Source organism: Vespula vulgaris, chromosome 1, assembly GCF_905475345.1.
Source record: "Vespula vulgaris chromosome 1, iyVesVulg1.1, whole genome shotgun sequence".
Taxonomy (NCBI): domain Eukaryota; kingdom Metazoa; phylum Arthropoda; class Insecta; order Hymenoptera; family Vespidae; genus Vespula; species Vespula vulgaris.
The window spans coordinates 6,269,254-6,284,129 of record NC_066586.1 but is presented as its reverse complement, the minus strand read 5'-3'; the positions used below and the strand labels follow the sequence as shown (position 1 = coordinate 6,284,129).

Genomic DNA, 14,876 nt, shown 5'->3' with positions numbered 1-14,876 from the left:
GTAAATTTTAAATATAGTTTTATCATTCGTTGGTAATATAGTACTCATCGTGTATCATTTTTTCGTATATTAGATGTTCAATGATAGTATAGAAGTCGCTTCCTACGCTTTCTAATATGTGTCATATGATCATACAGTAAGAATCGATCTGAATGTCGGGGGAGTGTCTGCTACATCGTTTTATTTGAACAAAAATATTAAAAGAAAAGATGTTGAATTTATTTATCTGTTTTGTATTCACCTTGGCTGGAGGTGAGTGTAATGACTGAATATTAATACGGTGTGATATTAATAATCAAAAATCGATACTTACAATATTTAGAATATATATATAAATGTGTAAAAGTAATTATTTTCTTTTATAACTTTTTTCGAATTGCAGTTTATGCCAATGGTGAATTTGTTGTACTTCACAGTCCAGATAGTGTATCTTTTCATGGAGATGAAAAGATCGAGCAAAGTTTATTGAAAGAAGTTTTTGCAGCTTGCTTGGGTTACACCGTTAAACAAGTAATTTTTCTAGTTTAATCATTGTTACAAATGTTATTTTATTTTATATATTTTAATGGTTATTATTGTAGAGAGAAACTTGGCAAGGTATCTCTATCACCGATCCATTTTCATTACCAGAAGCAATCGTTAGTATTGCGGTAGAAGGAGTTGATACATTAGATGTACCAAATGGAAAAAAATTTCAATTAAATGATGATGAAATCGAAGAAACAACATGGCAAGCAATTAGTGGGCGACTTGCAGAAAGAGATAATGATAATACATTAGTCAGAATTTATCTAGGAGATGGTCTTGATGCTGTAGGTTATTAATTAAAATTGAAGATTTAAGATATATTAATAATTACAGCACAGTTAGATTAAATATTATGCTTTTTTTTTTTTAATATTTACAATAATATAGCTTGGACAATCTGCACTTGGCGAATTGAAACCAGTTCCAATAGATGAGTCATCTTTAAAAGCACTGCGTTTAACAAATGAGGAAGACAGAAAATTCCTTGAAGAGATACAATTACTTCGTGCGATTGCAAAGAAAGTACCTACAGCGATCAAAGCAGATGACAAACCAGATGTTTACTGGTTGGTAGTCTCAGGATTACGTCCTGTATTTGATTTACATGGGAACAACTCAACAGCTGCTAAGGAAGCTCTTCTTCTCTTGAATAATGCTTTTAATGTTATTAGTGAGGCATTTATGAAAGCTTATGATAACAAGGTTTGTAGAATAATTATGATTGATACAAAATTTCTACTTTTTTTTTTTATAGAATTTAAATTAAAAATTTCTTTCTGATGTAGGTTGTAATCACAGCATTCACAAATGATGCAAGTTTAGTACGCCATACTCGTTCCATTTCTTCTAGTAGGCAACGTAGAGAAGCACAGGTTAGTCTTTTCTCTTATAAAATATAATCTACAAACTATTATAATATGTTATGTACGATTATGTATGAGAGGTACAAACGAAATATTTAAGAATAAGATATTTATAACAAATGCTTAAAATAGCCATTATTACTATGTATACATGTATAAGGAACATAATGAAATAAAATTAGGACAAGCTACATTTAAATCCGGCAATGTTTAATTGCACTCAAGCAATTTGGATAAAAGTTAAAAGCAATGAACTATAAGGGTTAACAAATTATTTCCATTATACTTGATTAATGAATATGTCTTTTATAGGATGATAGGCATAAAAACATAGTATCCATGGTGGAATCCAGTAATACAGAGTTTAATAGTAATAACATTATTAACAAGGTATCATTAAATTGTTGCATGAAATATTTTATCAAAAATGGGAAAATCTAATTAGATATAGTCTTATGCATGATTTCATTTAACATGTGATTGAATTATACGATATAATCTTCACAACATTATAATTAATGAAAGATACCAGACGTTATTAAATGATTTGATTGAGCATTACACACAAATACAACATACATGCGGATGTATGTGTGCGTGCATGTGTGACTTAACCATATCACGTACTCTCTTTCACCTTCAAATACAAACAAAAAATGATAAACAATTTATACATTGCCTACAAAAGGTATTATACATTTTGTTTTTTTTTTGCAATAATTTTACATGAAGATCGATAAAATTATGATAAATTACTTTGTTTTATAACTTATGCAAATTGAAAATAATATAACATAACCAAAATAAAAATTGTACAACCAAACAATTATTGATAAATTAACAAATATAAAAAGACTTTAACGGAGTTCATATAATTAATAAATTTGTTCTGTGCCAATATTTTTCTGATAATAAAGTTTTTATTTTTTTTATACTATTTCTTTGGAAATAATTTATTGAAATTTCTGTTATATTGGTTATTTGCAATTGTAATAAATTACGGAATAAAGTGATTTATCAAAATTTATTACATCTTTATGTAAAATTATTGTAAAAAAGCAGGGTCTATACTAATAAACTTTATAGCAACTATACTTTTTTGATAGTTAACCCAAATTATTTTTGTATATATTTTGTACAAGTTCAATTTTTACTCTATTATTAATCTAAATTAAAAATTAAATATTTTAAAAAAATAACGAATATATAATAATTATGAAAGATCTTGTACTTTATATTTTAAAATTATAAACATTTATAATATATTTTCTCTCTTTCTCTCTCTCTTTCTCTTACAGTTTATATTAAGATAAATGTAGATGGTACAGTTTGCTTAAATATATTCTTTGATTAAATAATATTTATTTTAAAAGTGGAAATTATAGATTTTTTATATTACACTTTCAAATATATATATATATATATATATATATATATATATATATTATAATTATTAATATATGACTAATTGTTATTTCAAGAGTTTTTTATATATAAAAAAAAGAGTACAATGAATAATTCTGATGAGCAATTTATGTAGTGCAATACGGGATGAATTATCTAATTTTATGATTTTGATTATTTCTGTTATATATACAGTTATTGCTAATGAATAATAATTAGCATGAGTATAAATACTGCATATACAATAGATATAATCAAAGATATGAAGTTAACCAGTCTATCCTGTATTTTCACAGTAGTTGTTATTGAAAATTTACATTAAAACAAAATAATGTTTCTACATAGGTAAACCAAGATCAATAATAACAGATACTTTTCAATCTGTGTTTAGTTGGAGTAATGAAGTCCTGTGTTTATTATAGTTATATAATTAATAGCACATCAGAAATTAACAATTAAATATATACAACTACTGTGATTCTTCTAATTGGATTAAATTACTACTCTATATTTAGTTTTGCTTAATAACAACATGTATTATAGCAAGCTGACCAAGAAGAAGAAAACAGAAATATAAGTGATGAAGAAAACATAGACACTAATATTCATAGTACTAGTGAAATCAACAGTGATGTCAGCAGTACCACTGAATATAGCAACACCAATGCTGATAGTGGAAGTACTGAAAAGTCTGAACAAGACTTAGCTAAAATGGAAAATAAGATAAATACTAACACAAAAAGTGTAGGACAGGTATCACATACACATGCATTCTATGATTTTGTGCCTGCAAACTTTAAAAAATTAGCATTTAAGTTTAGAGAAGGTGACATAAGACATAAACGTTTACACTTGCTCAAATTAAAAAAATATAATTATATTTAGTTTTTTTAGTATAAAAATGCTGTTATACACATCTTTCTTTTATAGATACTAATTTTCTATACACATTGCAAAGTAGTTAAATAGACCCTAAAATATAGAATTAACAAATGCTTTGTATATATTATTTGCATTGAATTTCTACAATTGATTTAATTAATTAAACTCAGCTTTGTGCTATTGTAAATTCATTATGCATTGCTTGGCAATTTTTATAATATTATATGGATTGAACTATCTAATTTTCTGATCTTGATTCTGAGTTCTACTAGTTTTATTGTTATTAAAAAATTTTAGGAATAAAAGTTAAAGTTTATAAATAAAAAAAATACAATTGTTGTAAAATAAATATAGTCAAGATCATAAAGTTAGTCAGTCTATCCTGTATATATTCACAGTAGTTGTCATTGCAAATTTATATCAATAATAAACAATATTTATACACAGACAAAAAAACATAAATGACAATAGATACTCATAATCTGATTAACTGCAGTAACACACTTTTGGTTATGAATTGAATGGTTATTTTAGCACAAATTGCATTAAAATTAACAACTATCCATATACAGCTACTGTGATTTTCCTAACATTGGATTAAATTACATGAATTTTATATTAGCAAAAAACATGTATTATAGCCAGCTGATCAAGAGGACAAAAGTAGAAATATAAACGAAGGAGAAAATATAGATATTAATATTTATAGTGCTAGCAAAATTAATACTAATGTCAGCAGCACCACTGAATATAATGACGTCAATACTAATAGTGGAAATACTGAAAAGTCTGATCAAGATTTAACTAATATGGAAAATCAAATAAATGTTAATACAAACAATGTAAGACAGGTATCACATACACATGCATTCTACGATTTTGTGCCTGCAAACTTTAAAAAATTAGTATTTCAGTTAAAAAAATGATATGACATATATAAACATTTTCATTTGTTCAAATTAAGAAATACAACTTATATTTAGTCTTTTTAGTATAAAAATATTGTTATACACATCTTTCTTTTTTATTTATTAATTATTTATACATGTTGCAAAAAATCGTTAAGTAGACCCATCCATTTATATATAAAATATGATTAGTAAATGCCTTATATGTAAAAATTCTATTAAATTTGTTACAATAGTTTTACATAGGCTTTGCTATTTTATTATGTAATTTATGCATGAAGTTTGCAATATTGTACATTATTTGCTTGAATGCATGATTCTATAGGGACAATGTTATAACAATCAACGAACGGGTTTGATAAAATATTATTACTATGAATAGTTATTAAACAAAGATAAGAATAATAGAGAATAGAATTAATAGATTACTGTTTTATTTTATCCTTTGTATAAAAAAATTGTTTTTAATATAAATATAGTTATATTTTATTTTAAGAAAAATATGCTTTGATATATGTATGCTCTATAAAAGATAGTCTTCATAGATATAAAATATATATATGTGTGTATGTGTATGCATATATATATATACATATATGTATCCATATTTATTGATTTATTTAAAATGTATTTTACACAGTTTAAAGAGAAAGTATAAAACATTGATTTTTGTTTGTTTCAGGATGAATGGAACCATGCTAAACATTATACTTACAATTATCCAGTTATATTTAATATCTTTTTATGGTTTGGAGTAGTCTTCGTATTCTCTCTTCTTGCTATTTGCAGTATGTATAACACATAAATAATAATAAAAATAAGAAATATATTAGAATAGATAATATTTATATATATATATAAAACATACATACTATACACATACACTTGTTTGATGACAGTTGCAATTGCGGACATGGATCCAGGTCGTGACTCTATTATATACAGAATGACATCAAATCGTATGAAAAAGGATAATTAATCATGAATACATAAGCAAGTAGGTATTTATAAATAAAATATGCTAAATGTTATAATAAAGGTTGTTTTCTTTAGAAAGAAAAAGTTTTAATTGAAATGTGAAGGATGTAAATAATAATATCTGTATGTTTATATATTTCCAAATATATTAGATGGAACATTAAAAGGGGAATACATGTGAATGTTTTATATTATTTAGAAATAAACGAAATTTTGAGAAAGGAATAATTCTGAAAAAAAATTTTTTTATCTCTACATTATAATTTTGAAAAATCATTCATCTGAGAAATATATATAAGCAACTAAGCATTCAGATGTTCCCATTTGAACGATTCATCTTATGTACATACATTAAATGTGAGTAAATCCAATATTATTTAAAGATAATAGATTACTTTATATAACAGTATTGTTTATTAAGTAAATATAATTTATATATGGTAATAGTAATTGAATATAAACAATAATTGAAATGTAAATTTATCTTATTTTGAGGATACACAATGCTGAATGTGTATGAATATAAATACATATATAAGAAAGAACAAATAAGTAATATTTAAGGCTAATAACATTGACCGATTCTAATATCAAATCCAATCCTGCTTAAATAACTTTTTAATTTTGTTTATTTTGGAGTTAAATTAAATTAAATATGATCGTTTGAAAAGATCCTTATAAATCTACAACTGCATAAAGAGAATTATAGTAAATGTATATAATTTTTATAATCACAAATCCGCTATATATAACCTAATATAAGTCGAGGAGTATACTGTTTACAAAGTATACAGTCGAAGAATAGAATAAAACAAAGAACGTAAATCATTCACAAACTGCTTGATATTTATAAACAGAGAGAAATAACGTAGGGAAACGATTAGATTATTTATAAAATATATTCCATATCATTAAAAATTACAAAGCCAGTTTAGTAGCAACAAAATAATCATTTCGATTTTCGATATTTAAATCAACGAGACATTTATCTGTTTCCACGAACTAAACGAAATAAAGTACTAAAACGAAATAAAAATAACGAACTAAAAGTAAAAAAGAAAATTGAGTAATAACCGACAAATATAATTAGCCGCATTGCAATCGGAAGTGTGTGTCGAGTGACGTTTGTTCCTTGTTCCGTTTGTCGTGAGATGGCGAAGGAGAAGGGGGAGGGGAAGGGGAAGAAGGAAGGAGAACAGAATCCGAACGTGGAGAGCCGGTCGAAGGCCCGCACGCGAGTCGCAGGTGTGCTCGGAGCTACCTTCGTTTTCCCCCCACTCTTGTGCACTGTATACACGCTCTCTCTCCCTTCCCGGCGGCTCCTAGACGTCTCTCTCTTCTGTAGATCGTAACCGCTGACACACACCTGTCGCACGTCTGAGTCGACACACGTAAGTTTAGTGCGCGCGAGTGCAGCGCTCTTTTGACTTTTAACTTTACTAACCGTTTTAAATATACGTATATACGTATATGTAATATGTAACGTACATAGGTTAAGTCGTATACGCGTGTAATAAAAAGCGAAAAGAATCGAAGAAAAAGAGACATGATGGTTTTCGATCCTTAACGGTATTTCGAAGGGTTTCTTTTATCTTTCATAATGAGGAAAAAAAACATAATTTTCAATTTGTAATGAGCGTAACGATCGAACGAAAATATTTGTTAAGTGTAAGATTGTGAAGAAGAAGAAAAAGAAGAAGAGGAAGGAGGTGTGCGCGCTTACGAGCGCGAGAATATCGAAGGACCTCGACTCGGGTACGGAAGGCGATACAAAAAAGCAAGTTCACCGCGATATCGTGCCGAAGGTGACTGAGGGAAGTGTTCTTGAAACGAAATAAACCTCTTTCCCCGTCTACGTAGACATACGTATATACATATATACTTCTCCCTCTTTTCTTTCGGTCCAGGAATGAAAGGATATTATCATACGTTCGGTAAAAAGAAAATCGAGAAAATCTCGGCGTACACGAACGATCGCGTAGTTTGATCGGAAATTTCTCAAAAAATCGACCATGCCTTTGCTTCTTCCGCGTAACGCGAATTCGTCGACGAGAAAACGTTCGCGACGTAGAAGTTTATCTGCGAGGCACCTCAGCTTCGCGGAGGATCGTGAAGAAGGATAAACAAAGAAAAAATCGTACAATCTTTATATAATAAAATATCTTGCAACATTAGTCTTTGAGGTAATACGATTTTTTTCGAAGTACGAAGTAAACGGTAGTGAAAGTTATTTATTTACCAAACGAACGCTTTTTTCTTCTATCGAGTTTGGTCGAGTGTTAATTTTTTAAAGAAGAAGAAGAAGAAGAAGAAGCAGAAGAAGAAGAAGAAGAAGAAGAAGAAGAAGAAGAAGAAGAAGAAGAAGAGGAAGAAGAGGAAGCAGAAGCAGAAGAAGAAGAAGAAGAGGTGTGTGGAGGTTAGCGGCTCGCAAGACTGAATAACCGTGGACCGAACCGGTCGGTTCCATTCGGTCCTGTTCAGTCGTTTCGTCAACGACGAACAAGAAGGAGAGGGAGAAAAGGAAGAAGAAGAAAAAGAAGGACGATGAGCGTTAGGATCGTCGTAAGCGTGACGGAAATCGCGGAAATGAACCCCAAGGATCGTTACGTCGTCGAAGGGATCGGTGAGTGTGTTTACTACTCGGCTAGTAGGTAAAACTTGCTCTCAGCCTCTAACTTCTCCCTACTCTTTCTCTCTCTTTCTGTCTCTCTTACTCCTTCTAACCCTCTTTCGCTTCGCCCCCCCCTCTCTCTCTTTCTTTCTTTCTTTCTTTCTCTCTTTCTCTTTCTGTCTTTCTGTCTCCGTCCTATTTCTTTTTCTTAACGAGGCTCTAGCTTCGAACGAGTTTGAGCAACCGATCGGCTTCTTCGTCGTATTTCCTCTAATACGAACGTTCTCAGAGTTGAACGAGAATTCCGCGGGTACTTTTTAAGAGTTGTTCGAGCGCGCAATATTCGAAACATTGCGCGCACTTAAAGCCGCGAGACATTTTTATGAATCGATTATGTCCTCTTTAACGTAAATTCTTTTTAATCTCGTTCTTAAAAATTATTTTTACGTATAACTAGCTACTATATAACTAGTGTGCCTTACTAGGTTGCTCAAACTTTTGAAGTTTTTTTTTTTTTGAAAGTTGGCTTTAAGTGAATTAAATAGCGCTTTTTCTTAATTATTTACTGAAAATAAGTTTTTAATTAATTATTATCACTGATTATATTCATCGAGTTATTCTCTTTTTAATTTTGCATGAATCTCTTGCTATGTCTCTAGGCTTTTAAGATGGTAAAGTAAAAACAGCTGTGATCTTTTTTTTTCTTTCTCTCTCTCTCTCTTTTTTTTTTTTTGTTCACCTTTTACTTCACCAAGTAATAATTGCTTTTTAAATCTTTAGAAAATTATTTTTCTTGAATATTCATATTTTTCTTCAGATTCTCACTTGTTCAAATTTCATTTTACACACTCGTTTCTCGCTTTTTAAAATTAATAATTGCATAATAAATTTAGAAATCATTCAGATGTTTTTTATTTCTTTAAAAAGTCGTAGTTATTAATTTTTTATTTTACTTTTAAAGGGAAATATGAATTTTCTAAAAAAAATGAATTTTCTTTACGTATTTCACTTTAAAATTATTGAAAATTATTAAGTTACTACATAAAAAATTACTCGGATTATTGTTAAGAGAGGGTGGGCTTTATGGATTATTAGAGATGAGAATCCACATAATATTTTTTCTAAGATGTCGATATTTCGTACGAAATTTGGTGCAGATACGTTAAAAGATATAGAACTCTTTATCTAATGAATACATGCATACTTATTTTAACTTTTTGTACATATAGATATATGGTATATATAGATACTTGTTTACTTTCTTCCTATCTTCTGAAAATGATTAAATCGTGATTTCTTTTTCTATTAATTGAAATTACATGTATGATATACACGTGTGTTATACTCAATGCCGATGTCACTGGCAATTAATGAGTAAAATAATTTTTTTTTAGATACAAGTGTAAAGATTATATTTCAAATATCGGTATTATTTTTAGTATCAGTTGAAATATTAACATATCTATGTTGATATATATATACATATATACACATATACATAGACATCCAAATATAAAAGATAGATAGATCTATATCTGTATGTGTATATAAATGTATGTATATCAGATATTTACGTTTCACAACGTTCATCTTTACGTTATGGAAAATTTATGAATATTTACACAAGCGAGCTCTGCAAATATTAACTCATTGTCGAATATGATACGTTAAATTATCGCTGCCATTAACTTTGAAATTATTGTTTCCGTTGAAAAAAAAAGAAATTCATAAGATAAGAATTTATACGATTTAAAAGAAGAACGTATGATAGATAGTATTTTTTGCTTTTTGTTCTTTTTTTTCTTTTTATGATAGAATAATCGACCTTTTTGATAATAACTATAACCTTGAGTAACTTAACCTTGAATAACTTTTTGTCATTAAAAAGATAATAACGTTTCTATATACAAAAAAAAAAAAAAATAAAGAAAAGCGTGAACTCGTCGATTAATGAATTTTAAAATGAACTCTTCTTTCATAAGCAACGCCATAAGAAGGATGCGACCTTTTGCATTTCGCATTTCGCATTTTTCTACCTTTTTCTGCCTCGATCGATGAATAGTGTTAAGATAGTGGGGATGGAAAATATTTTTCTCAAGCCGGTCGCCCACTCTCTTTTATTCTCACCTTTTTTCACCTTTCGATCGTATGGTTAAACTTAAACAGATATTATTATTATTATTATTATCATTATTATCCTTATTATTATTATTATCATTATTATTATCATTATTATTATTATTATAGTGAAATAGGCGAATAACTCTCTTCCGGTATGATCAAATCTTGCTAAACAACGTTGTACGCTTTTTCTTTCTCATATTTTTATTATATATATATATTTTTTTTTTTTTAAAGAGGCCACGCTTGAATTCGCATCGACGGTATTGAGATAACTGTACCTCTTTCGGGATCACGATAGGCAGACAGAGGTAACAATGATGAATTTTTCATGATCGGCTTATTCTACGTCTTAACGGTGTTGAAACACGTGTCGATGATTTAAGTATGGTAAACATCGTTCTTTGGACAGTCGTCTAGTCTCCGTTGTTTGTTGAACTATCGTTGGTTAGATTCGTTTGCATTTGTTTGATTAGATCGTTATAAAAAATGGGATAAGAGAATAGAATAGATAGCGATGAAAATATAACAAATATATTATGTCGATTAGGTATAAATGTCTATAGAAAGATTTCTACATATCTGCGTCAAAAATGCTCGAACATTTTTATTTAATCATATATTCGATATTTTATATATATATTTTTTTTTAAAGCTTAAGAATTAAGCTGGTAGATCAAATTTTTATTTGTATATTTAATATAGAAATATATTACTTACAACAGTATTCTTACAAATGAACTCTTAGTAATTTACAACAATAATAATTCATTTATAAAATGAATCATTATAAAATGGATTATTTATAGAATTTGATTCAATGAATTATTAATTGCAGAAAATTATTAATTTATAGAAAAGAAAATTAAACGGATGTAAGTTTGAATCGATAAAATATTTACAAGAAATATCGTGTTGAATACAATGCAAATATTATTTTGTATAGGATGAGAATGAATAAAGAAATGGAAGATATTAAAAATCCGGCACGATGATCCGATCGATTACGCGACATATTATATGTCTCTTGGCGTCTTGTATTCTTTTTTTTTTCATATTATATCATCAGAGAGACCGTGAATCACACCTTATCACCGTGCTCATTAAAACCGAAGAACGATTTCTCACTCCTGCCACACTCTTCTTTGCTTATTTGTTGCGCATCCTCTTAGTAAATTAGTAGTAGTGAATCGTTATACAATAACAGCAACAGCAATCTTACTTGTTACACATTATAGAAACGCATAATGAGTTACGTTGAAACGATCGTAATTTTCCTCCTTATCTTTTTCGAACAACGACGGAAAAATACATAATTTTGATGCATTATTTTGATTAGTATTTTTTCTTAATTTTAAGTTTATTCTAATTGTTGATATTTCTTCTCTTTTTGTTTGTTTCTATTTATGTTTCATCTTTCCGATTTTTATTATATTTTGCATCTTTTGCTTATACGTAATATCATGAAAAATATTTTTTATGCCCGCACACACACCCACACATTTTGATTTATTATTATTATTATTGATTTTTTTTCTTAATTTAAGTTTACTTTAATTTACTTTATTTTCATTCATATTTCTTTCTTTTATTATTATTTATACTTCATCTTTCTATTTCCATGATATATTTGACATCTTTTAATATAATGTATATAATATCATAACAAATATTATTAATACAAGTGAACAAACGAACATACGATGTTGGTTAAGACGCTTAAATGATTCACACCTGTAATGACGTGTCTTTGGTTACGAACGGATTAAATAAATGAGATGACTTTTGGACCACGTTCGTCTTTGTACTTCCATTGGCGCTAACAAACTTGTATTTTTGCTTCTTTGCGTCAACGAGTCCTGTAAATGATACCTCCCTATGTACTGACGTCTTTTATTTTTGTAACTTTAAATCTACGACGATCAGAACGGTCAACATTTACATTTTACGAGGAATTTTTTTTTCATTATATGTCGACGTTTCTTCTTCTAAATATTCTCATTTAGAATTTCACCTTAGCTTTTGAATTATATGAATAATTCAGGGAAATTTTCGATTTATAAATTATTAACAATTTACTCAATTCATTACTATAATTGTTATATAAACATAAGATTTTTTGTAGATAAATCTTTTTTGTTTATATCTGTTACATTTTTTAAACGATAGATGACAAAAAAGTAATCTAATTTTTTGCACGACATTGTTCAATGTGGAAATGTTTAGAAAAAAAGAAATTACGCTATTTAGTTTCCAAGATAAATATTTGTATTTCTATATTTAGGATTTCTTTTTCTTCCATAGTTACAATTCCAATTACGTGTTGCAAGAAAATCCGTTTCGCGTGAATTATGTATAATCGGAATCTCGTGACGCCGTAAAGACGGATTATTATCGATATAATTGATGTTTTTACAAAGACAGATTCTTGCTACGTACTTCAAAGTTCTCGACCATTGGTCAATGATGATGCATGATGATCACGCAGAATCCGTCGTATCTTAGATCCATACTCTTCGTTGTTAACATCCTGAACCACTGAACATATATATGCGCGTGTACGCGCGCGTATGTGTGTGTGTATTACTATATAATACTATATAATACTATATATATATATAAGCTTATTCATAATTTACAATAAACTCGTTTTCTTTCTTCCTTTTCATACCTTTCAATAAATGTTAAACGTCTGCTCATGTCATTAAATATTATAGCGATACTTTTGACATTTAATATGTAATAAATTACACAAACGATTGTTAACGTTATCCTTTTGATTTTAATCAATTTCAATGACGTTTCGAGATAACAAGTGGTCGTCCATAAAAAGTTTTATAATAAAATAAGAAGCACATTTTATATTTTTCCTTACGAGAAAAAGAATAAAATAGAATTTTCCTATGAAATTTCGTACAAATTTTTCTAAAGGAAAAAAAAAGAAAAGGAAAAATAAAAAAGAAAGGAATAAATAGAACAAAGGCGCAATTCAGATATAATTTAGTAGCATGTATCTACATGATGTACTATATAATGAACATACATAGTTGAACAGCAAAGTTGGAAGACATATCTAACGAGTTTTGATTTTACAGTTTATGTAGTACTGTGACCATAGAGTTACCTAACTCGTAACGCTAGGATGAGCTCGCGAAACAAACTGATATGAGAGTAATTCATATCCGTCGGAGATTAACCTCGAAACATTGTTCTATTTTACTATCACTGTTGGTAAAGTCCAAATGATTTTCTAACGACGAAATCATTTCTTTTTTTATATTTTATCGATGGTCAATCATATATATATATATAACTTTCGAGCTACATACATTTTCCTTTTTCTCATCTGAATTTTTAATTAATTAATTAATTAATTTTTTTATATATAATTATAGTGATTATTTCTCTTTCCATACTTTACAATAAAACTTTTCGCGTTTTACGATCACTTATATGCTATTATGCATTGTGTACTTTCTATTGTTGTTTTCTTTTTTATATATTTTTTTTCGTATATATTAATAAGCAATAATCGTTATATCGATGCAATAAAATAGGAATCATTACATTATTCATTCGTTTTTTTTTATTATCGTTATGCGATAACTTACGCGATTGATGATTCCTTTCTTCCTTCTTTTTTATTTTTTAAATTATAATTAAAAATTATAGCATATATAAAAAATAAAGAGGATAGAAAAGAGTTAAAAAAAAGAAAGGAAGAAAGAAAGAATAGCGCAAACGAAATGAGTTCCTTTTAATTATCCTAATAGTTGATTCTCAACGATTAAACGGTGCCTTGAAATGCTGCCAAATGAGTACGGACGTACTTAATGAGCTCACTCGGATACTAATATGTAGGTACGCACACTGTGCCAAATAACTACCTTATACGTGATACGCATGATTCGACCAATCGACCATCTCAATACTTTCTCGACTAAAACTTTGCCTTTGTTTCCGATCGATGAGGCATTTAAAATTAACATTAGATTATTAATCATTTCATTATCTTTTTATTTTCGACAAAATATCTCTATCAGATTTATTTTACTCATTTTAATGCCATGTAATTTTGAAGTTACTAGTTTTATTGTTTCTTCATATCCGAAGTTTTTCTCTTATGTTTTTTATGTGTACATATACATATATATATTTTTATATTATTTTATATATGTATATAATATTTATAATTATGTTAGTAAACACGTAGATATATTACTACTATTATAATAAAATTATACAAGATGTAAAAAAATGCATTTGAACTCAAGAAAAGATGAGAGTACCTCAAAAGACCCAATCTAAGATAATCATAATATTACTTAACCAATTAATGGAATTATTAAAAAAATAATAATCATCTAATTAGATAAAGTAAATGTTAAAAATGTTAAATACATTATGTTAATACTAAGAAAAATGGTTGTTTTCAATCTTGAAAAAATATTTACAGTATGAATAAGTTATTACCAGTTATCGTTACCAGTTGTTGTGTTTATAAAGTTATTTTTCTTTCATAAAATTCATTATTTTTCATAGATAATATTAATTTATTTCGAATAATGCAGGTTAGCTTAA

General features: G+C 27.9%; 2 protein-coding genes across 7 annotated transcripts in view; both read left to right on the top strand.

Moving 5' to 3' along the window:
* The first annotated feature begins 86 nt into the window (after positions 1-86).
* On the top strand, positions 87-5,788 carry LOC127065279 (ATPase H(+)-transporting accessory protein 2). Of its 5 annotated transcripts, none has more exons than XM_050997399.1 (10): positions 87-252; positions 383-510; positions 582-812; positions 916-1,230; positions 1,314-1,400; positions 1,704-1,781; positions 3,339-3,548; positions 4,319-4,519; positions 5,268-5,373; positions 5,485-5,788. In XM_050997399.1, the coding sequence occupies exons 1-10, from the start codon at positions 210-212 to the stop codon at positions 5,562-5,564; spliced, it is 1,479 nt and encodes a 492-aa protein (XP_050853356.1). In that variant the 5' UTR covers positions 87-209; the 3' UTR covers positions 5,565-5,788. The 5 variants fall into 5 exon arrangements, with proteins under 5 accessions (XP_050853356.1, XP_050853348.1, XP_050853365.1 ...); XM_050997391.1 differs by having other exon boundaries at positions 4,319-4,528; XM_050997408.1 differs by lacking the exon at positions 1,704-1,781 and having other exon boundaries at positions 4,319-4,528.
* A 1,144-nt stretch (positions 5,789-6,932) lies between these two features.
* LOC127065320 (uncharacterized) overlaps positions 6,933-14,876 on the top strand; it is a 64,698-nt gene continuing 56,754 nt past the window's right edge. The window contains exon 1 of one of the 2 annotated variants that reach the window (XM_050997503.1): positions 6,933-8,186. In XM_050997503.1, the coding sequence (XP_050853460.1) occupies positions 8,108-8,186 (79 nt within the window). In that variant the 5' untranslated portion in view covers positions 6,933-8,107. The remainder of the gene's footprint in view (positions 8,187-14,876) is intronic. The other variant, XM_050997495.1, reaches the window with a different exon arrangement.

Bases quoted from the DNA above. Each gene is read 5' to 3' on its own strand.
- LOC127065279 (XM_050997391.1), top strand. From the start codon at position 210: ATGTTGAATTTATTTATCTGTTTTGTATTCACCTTGGCTGGAG. The intron at 813-915 runs GTAGGTTATTAA...ACAATAATATAG, and splicing joins TAGGAGATGGTCTTGATGCT to CTTGGACAATCTGCACTTGG. The intron at 3,549-4,318 runs GTATCACATACA...CATGTATTATAG, and splicing joins ACACAAAAAGTGTAGGACAG to CCAGCTGATCAAGAGGACAA.